Here is a 24,006-nt window from a genome sequence, read left to right on the forward strand (position 1 = left end):
GCATTCCCTATTTTGAGCTGCTTGAAGGATGTAAATAAAATGTTCAAAACCTTTTTAAATGCCACACAACTTGGAGCTGGAAACGACTGTAAAAAACCCGACACGGTCCTAGTGTTCAGAGTGCACGTGATTGCAATGTTGCAACATGTGATGGCCGTTTGTTTTGGCAAACACTAGAGGGCGGTATTGTGACGCTGCTTTATGATTTTTATCAAGCCACTTTTTTTTTACTGTCAAATTTACCAGTAATTTAGTTTATACGTATGTCATTCTTCCATTTGTTCTTTTACTATCTAAACCCAGCCTCATGGACTAATACATTTGTCCATTATTCTAAATGGACTTCTGCCCTAAGTAAACAATCTCATCCTCATTTCGCTTCATTTACGTGCTTTGCTATGAACTGAAATGGCACTAGCATTGCGCAAGGCGTTTGCGAAAGCTGAGCGTGAAGGTTCACTGTGAATGGTGTGAGACATGGCGAGGGAGGAGTTGCAGGACGGAGTTAAGCAGTGCGTGAGACCTCACGAGAGCCACACACTTACGGAAACCCAACTGCAGCTACTTCCGCCCACACTAAAGATGGCGGCTCCCTTCATGGAGAAAATAGCCGAATATTTCGGTTCACCCGAGCCGGCGATTCGATTGATTTTGTCTGTCTTATTAGGTAAGTGAACGGCGCACAAGCGAGGTCTTTCAGGCTCTGCTGAGAGCTAGTGATGAGTTTCGTTAGGAGTCATTAGAAACGTGGACAGATATGTAACGTTATTGTAGTTGTAGTTGTATAAGAAGTCTGCTCAAGTCACAGCTCAAGTCCAAACATTAAAGACACGGAACCAACACAACCACTATCTCCATTCACACCGACTGTAGCAAACATCAAATGTCGACAAGGGTGACCTACATGCCAGGCGAGATTTAATGGTTAGGTCCACACAACTGCCAGGATTGCAACTAGTTTAACTTGTTAGACCTTCATCTGACAGCTGTCTTTTCTTTTTGCAGCTGTATTTTAGATCTTTGACCTACAGTTAGCTGTCAGGATTAATTGCAAATGAAGCTGGGTTTCAAGGTTTCAGGTTACATGTTGATAAGAATAGGGTTGTGAGAGCAGATAGCAGGGTACTATGTACTTTGGCCAGGTGTATCGAAGTGGACTGGACTGCTTAACCGCTTCAACCAGATGAATGACATGTGGGACACCTGACCGAGTTGAGAGAACATTTGCATGATTTCGATGGAATGACTGTTACATTACTACTGTACTCTCTTTGTGTTTGTAATATATGTAGTGTTACTAGTCCCTCAAATAAGTTTTTACCATATGTATCATCAGAATGATGCCTGCTAAACTTCCATAGCTCTCCAGTTTTAACCTGTGCATATGTTGTTGATGGATTGGATGCACAACATATTCCCTTTTTTAACATATAGATCACCTTCAGTTGACGCTCACTTTTTAGTTGTTATTGTTGAGCAAAACTAACAATATTATTTAAAAAATATATAATTGAAATAGTTAAAACAAAATCTAAATATTAAATTAATAACTTGAACAAAAATTACACTTCGCCAATAATCTAATAGGTTTAAGCTGAAGTTCTATAATTACTAAACTAAAACTGAAATAAAAATAAAGCTAAATAGAAATAAAAAACAACAACTAACGGAAATGATAAAAGCAGATAATACAATTACTAAAAATGAAACGAATGAAAACAAAACCTGAGAATATAAAAATGAAAGCAAATTCAAAATGTTAAATAAATACTATAAAACTATATAAATAGTACTCGCATACTCACTTAGTTGTGATGTAAATTAACTTGCAGTATTAAACTTTTATTTCTAGTGTTTGTTTTTTAATGTCAACCATATTAGTCAGTCATTGGCCATAACATGAAAATATTTATATATATTTAATATTTGTGCATCCCAAAACAGACCTTACACATTCCTATCCGTCAAACGCTCAAGGCTTTCTCTAGTGTGTCGTTCCCTCAAGAGTACAATTTAGCTTGTCAGATTTGCCACGACACACGTTCACGCAGGGAGCGTTTATCTACAGTTGCCTCACATTATATGCCTAATCTGTTTCTCTCTCTTTCCCCCTGTAGGTTATCCCTTTGCACTGGTCTACCGGTGGTTTTTCTTTCATCAGTCAGCGACAGTAGTTCATCTCTTCCACACATTCTCCGGCCTGGCACTGGCCATGTTTAATTTTGGTGAGATAGAGAACGAAGCAGGGAAGCTGTGAGGAGCTGAAAGATCTGATAACTAGTGTCTTTACAACTGTGACATGTTTAAGCGAGACCTACTAGCTTTTTTTAGCAGCACACTACTGGTCATGATTACGTGAATGTCAGGCTTATGATCTACAACAGGCCTCGTCGGTTAGCGGCTGTCGGCCCATATTTAGACTGGAGCATTTTTCTGCTTATAGTTCAGTTCCTCTAGTTAGTAGTTTCCCACAATCTTGAACTTGCTCTGTTCACACAGGTTCGATTGCATCTTATCTAACTGCACAAAAGAGTTGAGTCTAGGTGTGCATGCAACATATGTCAGCGGCATTCTCAATATTGAACAACATCAAAGCCGGTTCAAACATTTTCTCACTGAATGGGAGTTTGAAAAGGGAAGATTAAGAAAACTTAAGTTGTAAAAGTATTATTAATGGAATATCACAGTTCTGTGTCCAACTTTTTTTCTTTTTTTTTTGCTTGGTGGTTGAATTTAGTCAAAGATAAGGTCTTTCAGCAGTTTTTTTTTCTCAGTTTCCTCATTTCAAAACAGTTGCTCTAAAAGTATTACACTACTGTTTAAAAGTTTGGGGTTTGGTATGTCTCTTATGCTCACCAAAGCTCTATTTATTTGATCTAAAATAGAGAAAAACCGGTAATATTGTGAAATATTATAACATTTTATATAATTGTTTTCTATTTAAATATATTTTGAAATATCATGTATTCCTGTGATGGCAAAGCTGAATTTCCAGCATCATTACTTCAGTCTTTAGTGTCACATGATCCTTCAGAAATCATTCTAATGCTGATTTGCTGCTTAAGAAACATTTCTCATTATCATTGCTGTTGGAAACAGCAAATATTTTTGTGGAAACTGATTTTCTTTTCATGATTCTTTGATGAATATAAAGTTCAAAAGAAATACAAATCTTTTGTAACAATGTAGAAGTCTTACTTTCACTTTTAGTCAATTGAATAAGTCCTTGATGAACAAAAGTTTTAATTTCTTAAAAAAAATGACTGATCCCAGATTTTTGAATTGTAGTGTATATTTCTCAATCTCATTAAGTTAATAAACACACAGCATTAAGGGTTTGTATTTTTATTTTTCACGTTTTTTTTTTTTACGTTAGACGTCCAGTGAAAATGCTTAGTTATTTATTTTTGACCCCTGTCAGATTTCCTCTTGAGGCTATTCTCTGTAAAGTTATTGAGCGTTTAGTGTCCTTGAGAATAATGGAGGTAAAGTGAAGGGTATCCTTACTAACTGCTCTGCATTCTGTGGCAATGATTTCCTGGTGACTGTCACAATCTCCTTTATGCCAAAGCCACAGAGACATGAGGTTTTGTCGTCACCATGGCAATAACCCCTGGTGGTGAGAGCGTAGCTAATGAGAATATGAGTGGCAGGTTGAAAGGCAAGCTAATGAAAACAGATGAGTGTTGTGTTAAGAAATGTGAAAATTAACGTGTGCTTGTATTCTGTGTATTTGATTTTTTTTGTGCTGCATTTGGATCTAACAGCAGGTCTGTCTCTCTTTGCCACTATCTGAGATATTTTGCTTTTGTTTGTCATTGAGTCTGAAATTTGTCTTTCTCTAACTTTTTCCTCTGTTTCTATACTATCTAGGGATAGTTCGCCCCCCCCAAAAAAAATCAATATTCTTGTTCTCATCATCATTTACTCACCCTAATATTGTTCCAAACCCACTTGACTTTTCTCCCGTAGATCACAAAAGAAGAATTTTTGAAGAATATCCAGCCACTTTTCCCCCCAGTATAATGAATATAAATGGGAACAAGGTCTGACAAGCTCCAAAGTGTCAAAGTAATACACCAAGTATAATAAATGTAGTCCATAATACTTGTGCACCATAATTCAGCCCTTCTAAAGTCATACAATATGCTTGTGTGATAAACAGTTGAGTAATTTTTTTTACTGGTAATGTTCACTTCCATCTTTCACTAAAGCTTTATAAATGTACAAACTACTTCAAAAATGGTACATCATACTCCATTGGTTCTCGTGAGCAAATCTTATTGATGTCAAAGATGGCCTATTTGATTTTGTCAGTGAATAAGTTTAACATTTTCTTTCCAAAGCTGATGTATGGCTTCAGAAGACTTATAATATAGCTTACATTATATAGATTACGTTTATGATACTTTTAATGTTGTTTTTGTTATTTTGGAGCTTGAAATACCCAGTACTCATTTGTTATCATGATATGGAAGAGAGAGACCTTCAAAAATATTCTCAAAATACTCCTCCAATTGCAAAAATTCTCCTTTTGTGCTCCACAGAAGAAAGAAAATGACACAAGGGTGAGTAAATGATGACGCAATTGGCATTTTGGATGGAGTATTCTTTAAAAATCTTCATATTGTAGATAAACTGTTGTTCTATTGTTATTTCATGGTCAGGACATGCTGGAATGCAATAACTCTCGTCTCTCCATGTCCTACTCTCAGGGTATCAGGTCTGTCATTCCTTCTTATGTGTAGTCATTCAGTTCTTGATGCTGAGGCTGATGGGAAGGACAGTCACATGCGTTCTGAGTAGTTTTGTCTTTCAGATGGTGAGACAACACACACACATTCACTTTTCTTTATCTCTTTATCAGTTCTTGTGCTCTTGACGTGATCTAGTGCATGAAATGTTGTAAGCTTATCAGTACCGTATTGGATCATTATATTTAATCTTCATTTTCATAGTTGGTACCAGATTGATACTTCTTACTTACTTTTCTTACTCGTTTTAACTTATGATGCCATCCTCCATGACCAATGTTGTATTTTATGTCAGGGTCATGTTTTTGCCTGGTGTGCACACTCCTGACAGTTTTCTGTTTTGATTTCTGTATATCTGCATATCTGATGTGGTAAAATAGAGCGAAAAATCTTTTATTTGATAAGGCCAGAGGAACCTAAAAGAATGTGAAGGGAAATGAAAAACTTAATTTTAAAGTTAACATCTTTAGGATCTCTTTAACCCCAGACATAAAAACAGTCAAGTCAATGTCAACCGAACCTGAGGGTCTCTTTTTGTGTGTGGCAGACATATCTGTTGATGGGTTATTACTACACAGCTACAGACGAGTATGATATCAAATGGACCATGCCTCACTGTGTCCTCACACTCAAACTCATCGGTATGACGACTGCTTTTGATTCCCATCTCTTCCTTACCTATTATTCCTCTGACTTTATATATTTACTGGATTCTGATAAACTGTTTATCACAAGGCACTGAATGTAAATGAACATATAGTGTAAAAAAATACCATGGTACAGTAATGGAGGGAAAAAAAGAAAGAAAAAAAAATATATTTACTCATTATTTTTATGTTTGGTGTTGATGACTAATAAGTGGAAGATGTTAAAAATGAACTACACACTAAAATCAATCATTTTAAACCCTACAAGTAAATTTAGGAATTACGTTTTGTAATATGCAATGTGTTATTCATTTTTTTTCTACTGTGATTCAATTTTTTCTATTTATTTTTTATTTATTTTTTAGTATTAGAGGGCAGCAAAGGTAATGTAGATAGAAATAGGAAAAATAGGAAATGAACAATAAATATAGTACGGTATGTATTGTACATCCCTACCATATATGTACCTTGGTATGTTATTACCTTGGTACTTGTCTTCAAAACCATGGTATTTTTTAGTGTCCTATTGTAATTACCGTTGTTATTACAATTGAATTCCTATTTTTATCTCTATTTTGAAATGTTCCACTATATAAGACGTATTGTCTGTAATGTTGTTATATGTGATCAGCATCACCTTGTTTTTTTTCCCCCTCTGCCAGTGGTAGAGCTCAATTCATCTTTGTACTGATGATGTTTCATTTTCTCATTGCAGGTTTAGCGCTTGATTATTATGACGGTGGAAAAGAAGTGAGTGTGACTTTATGAGCTCCTTTTAACTTCCACCATTTCTGACTTCCTTTGCTCAGTTTGTTCACATGTCATCCTCCTATCATTATCTCACTGATTTTCCTCTTCCTGCATCACTCTTTGTATTTGTATGCATGATTTGAGCACACGGAACTGATGGGGAACCACAAAGTATCTTCTTCAGTTCTGTAGCAGACAGAAAGTTCTGCTAAATGGCCATTATGGATCAGTGTAATGATGCCTGGCAAGGTGAAATGTAGTGAAGTTCCCGGATATGTTATTGTGTAATCTTTTAGTTCTATACTGCAGTGATCTCATCTGTGGCTCTCTGTCTAAATATTAATAGTATCTGTGGCTTGACACAGTTGGCTTCTTCATGCGATTGTGTGTGAGAGGTTATATCTGTTGAGCTCTCCCTCTGTGTCAGTAACTAGCCACCCTAGAAAGCCAATTGTTACTCATCTTAAAGCAAAGTTTTATTGCAGGTGTAAAGAGAACCTTATGACCGAAAATAGACCCTGTTTACACCTGGAATTAACATCCGTCTCAGTTGAATCTATCAGTCAGACAGATCTCTGTTTACACCTGGTATCATGCATCTCCTTTGACCAGCTGTTACGACATAATTTCAAATCACATCAATTATTCTCTCAAATACTTCTGTGAAACCGGGGGTAAATGTTTCTGTATTAAGTACTGACCACTTGTGATCGGATCACATAATATGGATCTCAGTACCAGGTGTAAATGGAATCATACTAGTGCTGTCAAAACGATTAATCGCATCCAAAATAACAGTTTTATTTAACAGTTTCATAACATGAACTTTTATTTTGGATGCGATTCATCGATTTGACAGCCGTAGTTAATACACTTTTCTTTGTTCACTGTCATGACTATAGTGCATTCAAAACAAGAGAACTGTCTTTGGGTTGGTAATATTTTTTGGGAAAGAAGTGTGTTATTTAATATTTAGCAAGAATGCATTAAATTTATCAAAAATGACAGAAATCTTTTGTATACATGTCTTTACAGTCTCAAATAAAGGCTGTTCTTTTTAGCTTTCTAATCATCAAAGAATCCTGAAAAACAATGTATCAGCTTTTCCTAAAAATATGTTAAGAAGTACAACTATTTTCAACATAATAAGAAATGTTTATTGAGCAGAAATCATCATATTAGAATGATTTCGAAAGGATCATGTGACACTGAAGACTGGAGTAAAGATGCAGAAAATTTGTCATCACAGTAATAATTTACATTTAAAAATATATTAAAATAGAAAACCATTATTTTAAACGGTAATAATACTTAACAATATTACAGTTTTTACTGTATTTTTGATCAAATAAATGCATTCTTGGTTAGTATAAGGGACTTCTTTCATTTAAAAAATGTACCGTCCCCGAACGTTTAAATGGTTTTAAATCTATCTTTATAGATGTCAATAATGTTTGCAATTTATCTCCTGCAGCCAGTTCCAATTTCCTAGTCCCTCTCTTTTAATTAATTCACTCATTTTCTTTTATGTAGCAATCTCAGATCAACGCAGAACAGAAGAAGTCTGCCCTCAGCTCTACGCCGTCTCTGTTGGAGGTGTTTGGTTTCTCATACTTCTATGGAGGCTTTCTGGTAGGGCCTCAATTCACACTGCGAAACTACCAGATGCTGGTGTCTCGAGAGATGTCCGATGTCCCCGGACAACCACCCAATAGGTAAATGCACAAAATCTCACAAGCTTAACAATAGTAGTTAAGCCAAAGTCTGTCAAACCAATGATTTTACTTTCTATAGACAGTTTTTCATCCAAAGTGATTTGCAGGATTCCTTTGTCTGTTACAAGGACATTGACTTCTTTTACTTGCTCAAGTACACAGTGATAATGAACAAGTCTTAGTAACTCACTCTTGCGACATGCCTAATCTTTGTGTTTGTCGTAAAGCATTAAGCTTTAGGCATTCATATAGGCACTGGATGCTCAAATGTCACCCTGGACCACAAAACCAGTCATAAGTCGCACAGGTATATTTGTGGCAATGGCCAACAATATATTGTATGGGTCTAAATTTGTTCTTTTATGTCAAAAATCATTAGGATATTAATGGGAGTAGGAGATCATGTTCCATGAAGATATTTTGTAAATTTCCTACCGTAAATATATAAAACATGTATTAAAGTAGCAATATGCGTTGCTAAAGACTTCATTTGGAAAACTTTATAGTCGATTTTCACAATATTTAGATTTTAGATTTTTAAATAGTTGTATCCCGGCCATATATTGTCCTATTCTAAAAAAAAAACATGCATCACTGGATGCTTATTTATTCAGCTTTCAGATGATATATAAATCTCAATTTAAAAAAAAAAAAGACCTGTATTACTGGTTTTGTGGTCCAGGGTCACAAATGCTATTGGCTTGCTGTACAACAGGCCATAGATTTAGAAAAAATATAAAAAATTAGACCTATTTCTGGTAGAAATAAAATATCATTCCGTTTTGACAGGAAAACAGTTTTCTTAATTTTAAAAATTAACATTCTGTGTTTTGTTGTTTGTACATGAATTGCAATACACCATATAATGAAGAAAATAAATTATTACTCAATGCATGAAAAGTCAATCAGAATGCAAACAGATTTTGACATTTTTCCACACAACATTTTTTTATTATATCCCTGTATGTGGGCAGAGACAAATTCTATAGAACAGCAAAACCATTCACAATAACATTATACTGAAAAATAGCACAGTCTTTACTCCCATTGTCACATGATGTCTCTGCTAATTTGCATAAAGTTAAAGGGGGGTATCACACACAGTTTCTGTCAATCTCATGTCAATATTGAGGACCTGAAGTCCCGTGGGAACTCAGTTGTAGCTGGTAAAAAATGTAAATAGTCCAGGGGGGAGGAGCATTAAGAACCATTTCTTCTTCACTTGTGAGCCGATCATCACTCTTCACACGCACGACGCTCCTTCCCCCTGGACTATTTACATTTTACCGGCAACAACTGAGTTCCCACGGGACTTCAGCGCGAGACTACAGCTTGCCTTCTAAAACACTATTTCGGCGAGTTTAAACAATGGCTAAGTTGCTAAACGCATCTCGTTTCATGTAAGGGCCCTGTTCATGTTGGACAGACATTTTAATTGCATTTTGTGTCTGTTAAGAGGCACAAAGACACTCTTTATGTATATGCCCCCATAGCTGCCGTGTTAGCTGAGTGGGAGCTCTGGGCATTAACTGTAACTGCTCCGTGTTGCAAGCAGCAATCCGGTTCGGTTTTTTTTCTATAGACAGTACTCCCAAAGGATTAACTTAAAAATTCACCAGAGTTCTCCTTTAAGGCTGTCACACCTTTCAGGGCGAAGCTAAAGAGTCATGAGCGCGTGCCGCTATAATGTGTTGAGAGCGTCTGAAAGCTGAGACATCCTTATAGAAAACGTAGGGAAAAAAAACGTTTTTAGAACACTGTCATGCGCGAGTTTTACAACATTTGTGTTATGTGTGTTTACTTGTGGTTTATGAGGACATGATTTGATTTATGGACTATTGTATGCGACTTAGCAGTAGCAAGCGGAACGGTTTTGCACGTCAGACTAGTGTTTACATAGAAAAACAACAATGGAATAGAAGCGCATTTGAATGAAGCTACTTTGTGTGAACGGCCCCTAGGTTTAATATGAAATAATTCATTTAGTTCAACATATTTTCCCACTCTTTATGTATTGTTGTTTGGAGTGGTTTTACAATAAACAAACAGACACCTATTAAGAACCTAGTGGTCAGCTAAACAAATGTATTTAATCACACATACATCGCATGCTCCATTGATACATTAACTATACGTTCATGTTGTTTACTTGATGTGCACTTACGCACCAATAGCCAACAACACACAGACAATTGAAGCAGTTTTACTCACCGCCCACGGTTACAACGCATGACCGTGAACCTTTATCGTTGGGACCGCTCCATCTTTCAGCATTAGACGGTCTGCAAATCCGGAGTTGAACTGGGCATTGTTTATAAAACAATAATCGCCAAAATGCAGGGAATAAACAAAAACACTAGCGCAGCTCCGTTGCTGCTCTCCATCCACTGTCTCCTTAACGCTGGGTTCTTTGGGAAGCTGAACAGGGTGGTCGTGCCCTGACAACCAAAAACACACCTCTTTTATTGACATTGTTGATTTATTGAAGTCCTGTGACCTGTGCAGCGCAGCCGACGACTTCCCTAAAGCCGAGAAAAAGCGCATAGATTTTGCTCTCTCGCTCTGGTCGACGTGTGCACGAGCGCCCTTCCGGGAGAAGTGCCCGTACAAGGAAATTCCGCCCTTGTTGACGTCACATTAGCCTGGCTCCGCCCTCCTACGTACTTCCGCTCAATTTTCATTTTCCTTCAGTACTCGGTTTGGAACTGCGATATATTCTTAGGTTTTCTCCGAACAAATTTTTACCGGTCCAATCAGCGAACAGCAGGAGTGGCTGAGAACGATGACGTTGATGTCGTGCGCTAGTTTGAGTTGTAGTTCAGTAATGGCGGCAGAGAAAGATGCGAGGGAAGACCTTCATTCCATTGTGGCACCGCTGCCGAATATCCTGAAGTTAAAGCCGGAGCAAGAACAATCTTTGTTGAGTTTTGTTGGTGGCCATGATGTTGTGACCCTCCTCCCCGCGGGGTTCGGGAAAAGTTTGATTTTTCCAGCTCGCTCCGTTAGTGGTGAAGGAGTTGGCTGAAGCCCTATTCGGACGGTAATTATTTCTCGTGGGGTCGGAAGGTATTGTCATCATTTACAGGGGCTAGTCGTTGTTTTTATTGCCGTCCGTCTCCCACCACCCGTGTAAAAATCCTCGGCCGAATTACTGACTCTTTTAGACAAACACCAAGGTCGTGTGGTAATTTAATTGCTGTCCGAATCCACATCTCTGAGTTTTCAAGAAAATATCACTTAAAAATTCACTGTTTATATCCTTTTTGACCACTGCAGAGCACCGTGCGGTTGCGCTTGGCTGTAATTTGGATGCATTTCTAGACTTGGCTTTCTTTAAATGCTGGCAAGTATTTACAAGAGCAATATATTTTATCACCGCTCAAAAAATAAAAAGAAGAAAAGCACGTAAACATTTGAATTGGGCCGTTATTTACGGCAGCATTTATTCTTATCATACCAGAGGCATATGATATTTTGTTTACAGCATACAGTCATGTTACGGACCACGTGAGAAGCGCGTTGCCGATCACAAAACTCTCCCCTCCACCGTGAATAAATCAAAATCCGAATGCACGAGTTTTAGGTTTTATCACTGAGGTGGCGTGCACAATCTGTACAGTTATTTTTACAGTCTTCCATGTGAGAAACAGAGGCGAACGGCGCATGACATACTTCACGACCAAACGTTAGCGATTGGTTATGGCAGATCCAGAGTGGCTCTGGGCAGATCCAATAGTTTTAAACTTCAACAGAGTACCTGCCTTCAAGGAAGTAAACGCTTGTCAATGGAGAGTGGCCAGACTCTCTTGTTCAAAAGAAATGTACGAGAGTCTGGTAAGACCAGGCTAACGTCATACCATACTGTAAAAAAACTTTCTGAAACTTGTGAGAAACCGGAAGGAGTATTTTTGGCACAGAAATACTCCAAACGCCCAACTTATTTTTTGAAACTTTGGCCATGTTTAGCTTGGGAATCCAAGTCTTTAACAGTGTAAAAAACTCAGTATGGATGAAATAGCCTTATGCCCCCCCTTTAAGGTTTTCTCAACGTTGTCGAATTACTGGGCTCACCCATATTATGACTCCAATTGTTACTTTAGCTGGAAATTGTAAATGAATGTATTTTATGCAGCATGCTTTTGACCACAACTTAACCAGTACTGGCCCATTATAATGCTTATTATAGTCCTCTGTTAATAAACTATTTAATCTAACAAACGTTTCTTCCTCTTGCAGTGTGGTTCCAGCAATGAAGCGATTCGGTTTAGGTCTGATCACCCTATCAATCTTTGCGATAGGCGGGCCACTCTACCCAGCTAGCTACTACTTAACAGATGAGTTTGAGGTAAGTGAATCATCAATGTTAAGTGGATTGTGACTGAACATACAGTACACAGAGTCACAAAATGAATGTTTAGTATTTAAGTTCAGTTGTTAACAGCCTTGTACCTGTATCTCGTGAGCTGCCACTTGTTTTTGTTCTGTGATCTTTTCAATGTGGCGCTGATGCCACAGAAAGCTCACAGTCTGAATGAGAACACTCTTTAAATCTGTCAGGTATAGTCTTGGCAGCTATTTATATATATATTGGAAATGAAAAACGGTTGCTGCAAGCCAAATAACTGCATTTTGACTGCTGCAGAGGAGGAAGTTAAAATGAGTTCACACAAACGGGGAAAAATGCTGAAAATGATTCATTGTTAGGAGTGTTCATGTATAACCAAGACTCAAGTATATTAATTTAATCAGTTCAGCTTATCAAATTTCAATTAATATTTCAGCACAAATGAATTGAGCAATCATTCAAGCAGTGAGCCAAAGCTGTAGCTTGCACTGCATGTTACATGCGTACAAAACCTGAGGCTTATGTACTCCTGCCTTGTAAAAAATAAAGCAGTCTTGACGTAATCAGGTGTGGGAACTTTTTACAAACGAACATTGTGTGTTAAAGGGATAGTTCACCCAAAAATGAAAATTCTGTCATCGTTACTCGCCCTCAAGTTGTTACAAACCTGTATGAATTTCTTTCTTCTGCTGAACACAAAAGAAGATATTTTGAAGATTGTTGGTAACCGTTAACAGTTAATGTGCCCCATTAACTTCCATAGTATTTTTTTTTCATACTATGCAAATCTGTTTGGTTACCCATAATCTTCAAATATCATCTTTTGTGTTCAGCTGAAGAAAGAAATTCATACAGGTCTGAAACAACTTGAGTAGGGCAAGTAAACAATGACAGAATTTCACTCATTTTTGGGTGGACTATACCTTTAAAGTACAACATGACAACAAGCTACACAATCATGTTGTAATTCTCATCGCATGCGTTAATTTGGCATGTTTTACAAATTGTATCGGATGAAGAGTCATATCCATATTTTCTATAAATATTATCATTATAGTTAGTTACATAGTGAGTTAAACTAATAAAGTTTATACTAAACTAAACCGAAAACAAAACATCTATTGATTTAACAATGCTCAAATACTCAAATAAACTGTTTATTTAACACAAGGTAAATATCTTCCAAAAAAATATTTATTTAGATTTTAGTACAATGAGAATTATTATTTAATTTAATTACATATTTTTTAAGATCATGTTTTCTAATTTTCAATGAATACGTTTCCTTTATACAGTAATATCACACTATTTTTCTCAAACAGAATAATGGGTCTTTATACAAAATATAGTTGTCTCTTGCAAGGGCATCACCATACAGTCAAACCAAAATGTATTCAGACACCTTCAACATTTTCTCACATTATTACAGTTTATTCGCTACAGTTTTCGAAAATGGTAATAAAATTTGACAAGAACTGTTAAACTGTGTCAGAACGAATTCATGTTAATAATGTCAGATAACTTTGATAGAAATGTATGTAATGGATTACAATCAACCAATCAGCTGTCAGCTGTTAAATTTAAGTACACAATTAGATAATACCAATTTAGGTCAGCCAATGACCAAGAAATGCTTACTTTTGTTCAGTATGTGGTGTAAAAGGTCGCATTAGCAATTAAAGAAAAAACACTGGTCAGGTCAAAGTGTCTGAATAATTTGGTCCCAAATTTATATCAATTTTACTGGTAGTCCACTGTATGAAGAATATTTGGGTATAATAAGTCACAGTTTACTTTATTTAGCTATTCTCACTTAATGGATATGTCTTGTGTCAGACAAAATATATCTGGTATGTGAATAATTTTTGGTTTGACTGTATATAATTATTAATTGAATCCATTGTTGATGTGAATGCAAATGACTATGAAAAGTTTTTACATCCCTATTTGTTGTTATCATTTGAACCTCTTTCTGCAGAAAGACGTGAATTAAAATGAAATACTTTTTAAAAGGTTTTCTAAGGCTAAATCTTTTCAGAATTCATCAGAGGTGATTTATTGCTTCTTATTTGTGATTCAGGCTCATTCGTTCTGGTACAAGTGTGTGTACATGCTAGTGTGGGTGAAAGTAAACCTGTATAAGTACATCAGCTGCTGGCTAATCACGGTGAGTAAACAGCACAACCACAATCCCCCATTAAGAGCGCACTTGTGGTAATTGAGAGTCATTACATTACATGCTGTGCACCCTGTCAGTGTATCTTTATTATCTTCTTAGTGAGGTGTTAGCTGTGTAACAAGTCGATTACAAACAAGACGTGGCTTTCTTTTTCTAGCTAAGAATGTGAAACTGAACCTCCGTAGGGTTCGTCAGACTAGAAGTACAAGCCACACCTGATCAGGTTGAAAGGATGCTAAACAGGTTTTCAGGGTTAAAACTGTCTTTAGATTGTGATTTGTAGGTGTGCTTGCAATGTTTTCTTGATGTTTGGAAAGTCTTCTTTGACATTCAGTGGCCCAATTTTAATTTAAATTTGAATTGTCTTCGGTCGCACTTAAAATGTCTGAATGCCATTGCATTTGATAAAAAAACTAGATAAAAATAAAATAAAGTCTTAGTTCTGAACAGCATATCTGGGGTCATTTCTTCTGTCATAGCAACAGGTCCGTAAACTCAAACCTGTTCGGGAGCAGATTATTTATTTGTAAACAGGATTAGATTGCATCTTTTTAAGTGGAGGTGATACTTAAAGTCTGTCAAAGCCACTGCCACTTTCTTACAATAAGGGACAATAAGAATTTAAAATAATACTAATTATTTAAAAATAAATTTGAAAGTAATTGTATATTGTTGTGTAGTCTATCATAATATAGACACAGACAGTTTTACTCATTAAGAGATTTATTGGCCCCACTTTATATTAGGTGGCCTTAAATACAATGTACTTATTGTGTTCATATTGTATTGAAAAACACTTTTGCTTATATTGAGGTGGGATACGAGTAAAGTTAGGGACAGGTGTGGTGGTATGGGTAGGTTAATGGGTAGGGTTAGGTGTAAGGGAAGGGTCAGCAGTGTAATTATAAATTTAAATACATAAATTAATTTCAGATGTAATTACATGTAGGTAATTTTTAAAATGTAAGTGCAATGTAAACGCATGTATGTACACAATAAGTGCATTGTATCAAATTATGAATTTAAATGTTAGTACATAGTAGTTGAGGCCACCTAATATAAAGTGGGTCCGATTTATTTGTGAGGAAATGGTTACTTAATAATTTTATTTGAGTCTTAAAAACATGACGTAGGCTACAGTTAATCTACTCTAATCCATGCATTCATTTGGAGTTATTATGGGAGTGGCTTGACAAAAAGCTCTCTGCTGAGCCATTAGAAAAATGTTCTTGTTCCTTAAGAAACTTTAATGAATTCTGTCACGTAAAAAAAATAAATGAATTGCTAATAATGACATTGAAACAAAAATGTAAATCCTGTACAAATACTAGAAATCGTGATCATTGTTTTGAGTATTGAGTAATCCAGATACTTTAATCAAATCCGCAAATTCGTTTGAGGAACCAAAATAGCCAGAGATAAGTTATCACAATTATAAGATCTGGCATCTGTCAAATCATCTCAGATGTGAGTTATGAAGCACTGACACCTGAACAGCATATCTGTTGTTTTACGATTTATAACCTAACAACGTTATATATAATTCCGCTTGGTTTGATATTTTGTATATCAAAGGCAATGACATTCATACAGTTTTTAAATGTGACTTAAGTGTTCAAATACTTTTTGGGGCTGCTATAGCTTTAACAATCTTTTGTAAACATCCCTAAATATATATATTATATATATATATCTTAGGAAGGTGTGTGTATACTCTCTGGGCTGGGCTATGATGGGAAGAACGAAAAGGGGGAGCCACAATGGGATGCCTGTGCAAATGTGAGGGTGTGGCTATTTGAGACCACGCCCCTCTTCACAGGCACCATTAATTCCTTCAACATTAACACAAATTCTTGGGTGGCCAGGTATGCTCTTTTTTTATGTATATGACATTTATTGATATGGCTTTCAAAATCATGTTGTTTTTCTTTTAAATGTATGCATCAATTAATTTTCTCTCCGTTTCTCTTCTACAATACAGGCATGTGTTTAAGAGGTTGAAGTTTTTGGGTAACAAGTTGTTGTCTCAAATGTTCACATTGTTATTCCTGGCTGTCTGGCACGGCTTGCACTCAGGGTACCTCATCTGCTTTTCCATGGAGTTCATCATTGTCAATGTGGAGAAGCAGGTAACCATGGCAACATTACTATACCAGACATGAGGCGTGAAGTTGTTTAGAGTCAAGATGTCTAAAGTCTTTGAGTCACTTCTTGCTTTCATGCCAACCGAAGGCAGATCTGAAAGTTTACAGCTTTGAAGATATAGCGTTTCTGAGTTTAGGAACTCGCTGAGAATTTATTTGAAATTACGTCTTGCTCATATATGGATGGAGCAAAAATTCTTTTTAAATATGAAATGTATCTTAAGCAGCTTGCACAGAATATAAATACACACACACTACTGTTCAAGAGTGTTTTCTGCTCTTCATGCTGTTGTCTTACGCTCACTAAGGCTGCGTTTATTTGATCGATCAGTAATATTGATTTGAGGATCAGTAATATTATGAAATATTATTACAGTTTAATATATTTTAAAGTGTAATTTATTCCTGTGACGGTAAAGCTGAATTTTCAGCATCATTACTCCAGTCACTTTTGACGAATTGAAAGTTCTGCAAAAGAACAGCATTTATTTGAAATGGATATAATTTGTAACATTATTAATGTCTTCACTGTCATGTTTGATCAATTTAGTGTGTCCTTGCTGATTAAAAGTAAAAAAAACAACAAAGCACATTCCCAAACTTTTAGCAGTAGTTTATAAAGAGGGAACAGATTAATTGAGATGACTGATTGAGGTACTGAACTGCATTTTCATAATAGAAACAGATGGTGAGATTCAGCGTGCAATGACGGTATGATACTGGGAATGGATCCAAAAGAATAGATTACGAGGCGTTGGGAATCAGAATCGATTCCATCAAGGTCAAATTTACTCTTTTAAGATCCTTTTTCAATTCAACAGAGCTAATTGTTAACTCACCTCCCACTTGCTAATAGTGATTGGAAGGCCGATCCATTTCCTCAACCTAGTTCTTTTAGTTGGTTTGTTTCAAAGAACATAGTTAAATAAAAAAAAAACGTTTCAGCGGTTCTTTTACGTCGTCACGTATTGACGTCACTAGAACGTACACTATATTGGCAAAAGTTTTGGGACGTCTGCCTTTACATGCACATGAACTTTAATGACATCCCATTCTTAATCCGTAGGGTTTAATATGGAGTTGGCCCATCCTTTGCAGCTATAACAGCTTCAACTCTTCTGGGAAGGCTTTCCACAAGGTTTAGGAGTGTGTTTATGGGAATGTTTGACCATTCTTCTGGAAGCGCATTTGTGAGGTCAGGCACTGATGTTGGACGAGAAGGCTGGCACACAGTCTCTGCTCTAATTCGTCCCAAAGGTGTTGAGGTCAGGAATCTCGTGCAATGCCAGTCAAGTTCCTCCTCACCAAACTCACTCATCCATGTCTTTATGGACCTTGCTTTGTGCACTGGTGCATAGTCATGTTGTAACAGGAAGGGTCCATCCCCAAACTGTTCCCACAAAGTTGGGAGCATGAAATTGTCCAAAATGTCTTGGTATGCTGAAGCATACCAAGTTCCTTTCACTGGAACTAAGAGGCAAAGCCCAACCCCTGAAAAACAACCCACACCATAATCCCCCCTCCACCGAGCTTTACACTTGGCACAATGCAGTCAGGCATGTACTGTTCTCCTGGCAACCACCCAGACTCGTACATCGGATTGCCAGACAGAGAAGCGTGATTCGTCACTCCAGAGAGCTCTCTAGAGTTCAGCTTTACACCACTGCATCTGATGCTTTGCATAGCACTTGTTGATGTAAGGCTTGGATGGAGCCCGTTCCATGAAGCTCTCTACGCACAGTTCTTGAGCTAATCTGTAGGCCACATGAAGTTTGGAGGTCTGTAGCTATTGACTCTACACAAATTTGGTGACTTCTGCACATTGTGCGCCTCAGCATGCGCTGACCCCGCTCTGTGATCTTACGTGACCTATCACTTCGTGGCTGAGTTGCTGTTGTTCCCAATTGCTTCCTCTTTGTTAAAATATCAGTAACAGTTGACCGTGGAATCTTTAGTAGTGAGGAAATTTCACAAATGGACTTAAGGTGCCAACCTATCACAGTACCATGCTTGAATTCACTGAGCTCCTGAGAGCGACCCATTCTTTCACAAATGTTTGTAGAAGCAGTCTGCATGCCTAGGTGCTTGATTTTATACACCTGTGGCCATGGAAGTGATTGAAACACCTGAATTCAATTATTTGGAGGGGTGTCCCAATACTTTTGGCAATATAGTGTATGTCAACTCACTGAAACATTCAAATAAAGTTGCTGATTATTACCTTTTATTCTCTTATATTAATGGTATTTGTTGTCATTGTTTCATTCTGTGATTCGGCATATACTACTGAAAAATAGCCTACATCTTGGACAAGTTTCATACATTTTGCACCTAAACTACACAATTGACGCACAAACGGAGATATGGTCTACGTGTCTAAAGTCTTAAAAAAATAGTCTTACCAGCTCAAGGATTTAGCTTAAAGGGTGAAACACAATGGTAGGTTTTGAGCACCGCTCAGACTACGAGATAATGGATGCATGATTTTAGGGTCTTTTAATTTTCATTTAAATAAAATGCTACAGTTTATTTCCTTGCTATCAGCCGATGATAATTCTGAGAGAACGCATTGAGAGCACAGATCCGTTTCCGAAAGCCTACTGTTTCTATAGTAACGAATGCAACTTCCACAACTTCCACGCGCATCTAATTGACAGATAAACCACACACTTTTATTTCAGTGTACGGTTTGCTTTGTACATTCTGTGCAAAAGCATAAAGTAAACTTAATGATTCAACTGAACTGCGTACATGCATGCACATGCGTATTGTTCCATCCATGCAATAATGCACATGCTTGAATGAGTGCATTAACTGATGGGCTATGACCCATTTCAGGGGCAGCCAAAATTACAATTTAAAATCAATCCGAGATCTAGAAAGGTATCTTTATATTACAAACAAAGCTTCGTATAATGAGAAGGCTAATTTCTACAACCTTTATATATTGTGGCCATGGCGAAATTAGGCTCCTTCAATCTTTCGTAAAACAAAAAACGAGAATCGAAAAAGAATCGGAAACAACAGTGAGGTCAATTCCAAAAATCGTACAGGTTGGCTGTGAGTACGTGAGGAGGCATCTCACCATTGTAGTCCTACTTTAAAAACAACAAATAGTCCTCACGTCAGTAGACATTAAATGAATGTCAATGGAATATTTGCAAATGACATTTCCTGTCTGAGCCAAACACATTTTTTTGATGAATGCTGATGGTACAGCTTGATCATTAACCTTCTCAGGAGAAGAAGAAAACAAGTTGAAATGTAATATTATTCAGTGAACTATGGCTCTAGGCAATATTGAAACATTTGGCATGTTGCTTGCGGTATGTGTCCACCGGTGCAGAGTGAAGTGAAGCAAGCAATATTAATCTAGGTAAATGTTTATTCTTAATGTATTAGTTAATTTTCAACTTAAAATGATAAAAAATGTATTAGACTTTAGCATTCTAGACTATTGAGCGTTTCTTCTGTGTGCGTGGACAAATGCCATTAGACAAAGGCTAAATGTAATATAACTGTTCTGTAAATATTTTTGCAGGCTCAGGCACTGGTTCGGGACAGTCCTTTGCTGACATCCATCGCTCAGAGCCATCTGTATCCACTTGTTTATTTAGTACAGCAGTTAATTCACTGGCTATTTATGGGATACCCTCTGGTGCCATTCTGCCTCTTCACTTACGACAAGTGGCTCAAGGTGTGTACTTGCTCCTCAGGGATTCGTTAATCATTAATCTGATGGTGGATGTCCATGAACCTAACCGCCTTTATCCAAGTGTTTGCTATTGTCATTTACTTTTTGAATGTATTTGTTTTCCAGGTGTACTCCTCGATTTATTTCTGTGGTCACATCATTTTCTTCGCTGCCTTTCTCATCCTGCCATACCTCCGCAAGGTGTTCGTGCCTCGAAAAAGCGGCAGTGAGAAAAAGGAGGATTAATTAAAAGGGTAAATTTAGCATCTGTCTCTTCTAGAATCTCTTGTGTGTGCTGCCTGTCTGTTATCATTTATTTTTATTTTTTTTGTGTGAGTGTGACGCATCTATTCTTTCCTGTGTTTAACCGTTTCCTGTGCTTCAGATCATATTAGTAGTTGCATACACACCTTTACAAAGATATTCTTTGGCCCTGTTTACGTGGTATTTACATCTATTCCTTGTGAGCTGATCTGACTGATCACAGAAATCATTTTAATATACTGATTTGCTGCTCAAGAAACATTTCTTATCAATGTTGTGGAAATCATGATAGCCCCCCCCCCCCCCTCCCCCCCATGATTTATAGATTTATAAACAGGGCAGCATTTCTTTTTTTGTATAAATGTCTTTATAATATACTTTGGATCCATTTTTTTATTCTGACCCCGAACTTTTGAATGGTAACTTCATCCATATTATTGCATGTTGATAAAGCGCAAAAAAATCTAAACAAATGTAAAAAATGTAAACGAAAGCATGAAAAAAATCAGCACACACTTCTTCCAAACCTTGCAAATATTCTTGAATTTTGATCTCACCTCGAGCATATTTCAAGCTACATTCAGTTAAAAAAATACAATTAGGTTTGTACATATTTTGTTTAGTTAAAGGGATCGTTCAAAATGCTGTCATTATTTACTCATTGTTCCTAACCTGTGTGAGTTTCTTTGTTCTGCTGAACACAAAAGAAGATATTTTGAAGAATGTTTGTAACCAAAAGTATGTGGGGCACCATTGACTTCCATAGTATTTTTGTTCCTACTATGGAATACATATGGAAACATTCTTCAAAATATCTCCCTTTGCGTTCAACAGAAGAAAGAAACTCACACAGGTCTAAAACAACACGAGGGGGAGTAAATGATGACAGAACTTTAATTTTTGGGTGAACTATCCCTTCAAGATCAAGATAAATATATGAAAAAAAGCGTACATAATGCACATCATTTAGTTTAGTTTAGTTTATTGCCATTTGCACAGGTACGTTTCAGTACAGGTACATTGGAATTCTTATGCGTTTCTCAAAGTAAAGTTCTAGATAAAAAAAATGATGTATAAAAACGAATAATATATATATACATACACCCACACATAGCCTGCATATATACATATACGTACACACATATATCTATATTTACACATACATACACACATACACATACGCATAATGAGGTAGAGCAGAGAGCGACTAGACAATTTTTAAAGGAGTAAAAAAAAAAATACAGAAAAAAAACCGTGTATAAATAAATAACCTTCCTAGTCATTTGTTCTTTCTGGAATTCCACTAGCACTAAATAAAATCCCGAAAGTGTGAGAGAGAGAGATTTGCAGTTGCCGTGTCCTTTCTATTCTGACCCAAATCACTTGAACCCACATCACATCTTAATTACGGCTTCCGAACATGTACGTAGGATCTTCCCAGGAGGACTTATAAGCAGCATAATCATACTTCATTAGATCATGACTGATGATTCAGTTAGGATCAGTGTGACCGTAAGCCTTTAATACCAGCGGGAAAAAATGTATCATCCCTTTCTCTCAAAGCTTTTCACGGGCGTTGCGACAATGTTTCATGTCTTCATAAAATGTCTGTTTATTTGTTGCACCACAGTTTTTCCATTTGAGATTTTTTTTCCCCTGTCATCCAAGTGTTTTGTTTCTGATCATAATGAGGCTTTACTGATTAGCAATATTTGACTAAAAGTGCTTTAGAATTAGCGACTGTGTGAAAAAGTATGATAATCTTTTTTTTTCCCCTCTTTGTCTTACACAGGTTTGTTTGCGGCCATCTAAGTTTGACTGAAGTGAACTGTGACTTTTAAAAAGCACCTGAAGAGGACAAATTTTAAGGCCTTTAGTAATATATTACTATTTACATACATGATGTATGTGTACAAATGTTTGAAAGTTTTCTCGTTCTTTCGAAGTTGAGGTGGACTTTAAGGAAAAGGGTTAAAAAGCGGCAGAAATACAAGTATTTCTGAGGTTCCATATTCGTTAAATAAGATTTACTGATGTTTGGTGGCTGAAAAATAATTATTCTGTATCTGCTCATACCATTGCACTCATTACTCACAGGAAACAAGATCATTACTAATCAGAAAACTGGCTTTTGCTGTCGCTGAGGTCATGTGTGCACTTTTAGAGGGAATGTAGAGCATGTATTTGAAAGATGGAAACAAAAGAGAACTTTTTTTTATTTTCCTCTGATAGTACCTTTCAACTTGTGTACCTTTTTAGAATGGAAAAAAGACACTGAAATGTGAAACAAACATAAGAGTGAACATTGACTGAACACTCACCGTCGCCTGGCATTATAAATGAATGTTTTTTTCTTTCTTTTGATCAGAAAACTTCTGATGGGGGACCTTCTCTTTTTTCTTTTCTTTTTTTAGGAAGTAACTGCTGTTTTATGGTTGTGTGGGTGGGGGTTCGACACACTTTCATAAAAAGGCTCATTATTCTGTTATCCCATCCTCTCACTCCATTTAACACTGTCTGTCTATCCATCTGACCTTTTCTTGTTCACTCCATTTTCTCCAGCAAATCTTTTTGTCCAGTGTATGAGCACAAGCAAAACAGAAACGCATCAACACTACTCACCGGATTCATATATATGAGGGTAAATTTGTGTCAATATTATTAAGAGCAGAGTATTATATATTTAAATTATAAGTATTTTAGTGAGCAATGAACTAAACTGCACATCAACAAAAACAAAACTGCTGTTATTCAGATTGAAGTGTGTATGTGTGTGTACAGTCCTTAAAAATGTCACTTTGTTTCATTGCACAGTGAAGTTATTTTTATACTTAAAACGTTTACCATTCTTTCATTCTCAACGTTTCTCATCATATTTCTTTCTTTGCGATCTGCTCTCAGTAATTCCTGCACATATTTGCCTTCATATCTGTTCTGTATGACATGACATAGTGAAGACCCTTGGCACAAATGTGCATCACTCTTCAGTGAGGACCGATTTTTAAAACCTGCACCCAGATTCAATCCGAGGGAACAGATGCTCACTGTAGCAACGGAATTGTTTTATAATATTTATACATGTGGTTGCAAATTTTAATGATGTAAAAATTGTTTTTGGGAAACTACTACTGCCTTACTGCTACCAAATGTACAAAAAAAAAAAAAAACAGCGAGAGAGAAAAAAAAAACAATTACTTTTAAAAGAAAAGTTTTTTGTAATATTCATTAAAAAATGCTGGATTTTAACTAAATTTGCTCCAGTGTGTTGTGGTGTTTTTGAATTGTGGTGTCAGGGTTTTATATCCGTCTGCTGTGGGAGCCAATATGACGTCATCTTGCAGTCTGGGCCCTTGAGCTGAAGCACAGATTGTGATAGTGGGGAGTTCAAACGCATTCACAAATGTCCTTCATTATAGACTCGAAGTGGGAATAAATGTGAGGATGAGTAGTAGTATGCACGAGCCTAGCCAGATGTATCACACAGCCAGCCATCGCGCTGACTTAGGGTCCGATT

At 36.7% G+C, this 24,006-nt stretch overlaps 1 protein-coding gene across 2 annotated transcripts; it reads left to right on the forward strand.

Moving 5' to 3' along the window:
* The first annotated feature begins 540 nt into the window (after positions 1–540).
* lpcat3 (lysophosphatidylcholine acyltransferase 3) lies at positions 541–23,746 on the forward strand. Of its 2 annotated transcripts, XM_079837302.1 has the most exons (13): positions 541–667; positions 2,118–2,225; positions 4,716–4,822; positions 5,302–5,395; positions 6,117–6,151; positions 7,685–7,866; positions 12,103–12,211; positions 14,292–14,378; positions 16,089–16,255; positions 16,372–16,519; positions 20,076–20,231; positions 20,355–20,482; positions 22,285–23,746. In XM_079837302.1, exons 1-12 carry the CDS (start codon positions 583–585, stop codon positions 20,472–20,474), a joined length of 1,398 nt encoding a protein of 465 aa, XP_079693428.1. In that variant the 5' UTR covers positions 541–582; the 3' UTR covers positions 20,475–20,482; positions 22,285–23,746. The 2 variants fall into 2 exon arrangements, with proteins under 2 accessions (XP_079693428.1, XP_079693429.1); XM_079837303.1 differs by lacking the exons at positions 541–667; positions 2,118–2,225 and adding an exon at positions 3,973–4,568.
* The last annotated feature ends 260 nt before the right edge of the window (positions 23,747–24,006 follow it).

The sequence above is a fragment of the Gobio gobio genome (genome assembly GCF_949357685.1).
Source record: "Gobio gobio genome assembly, chromosome: 15".
NCBI classification, from domain to species: Eukaryota; Metazoa; Chordata; class Actinopteri; order Cypriniformes; family Gobionidae; genus Gobio; species Gobio gobio.

What these genes read in the sequence shown, in the direction of transcription:
- lpcat3 (XM_079837302.1), top strand. Translation starts at nt 583, where the DNA reads ATGGCGGCTCCCTTCATGGAGAAAATAGCCGAATATTTCGGTTCACCC. An exon ending in CCTCACACTCAAACTCATCG is followed by an intron (nt 5,396 to 6,116) that starts GTATGACGACTG and finishes TTCTCATTGCAG; the next exon opens with GTTTAGCGCTTGATTATTAT. An exon ending in TTGTCAATGTGGAGAAGCAG is followed by an intron (nt 16,520 to 20,075) that starts GTAACCATGGCA and finishes ATATTTTTGCAG; the next exon opens with GCTCAGGCACTGGTTCGGGA.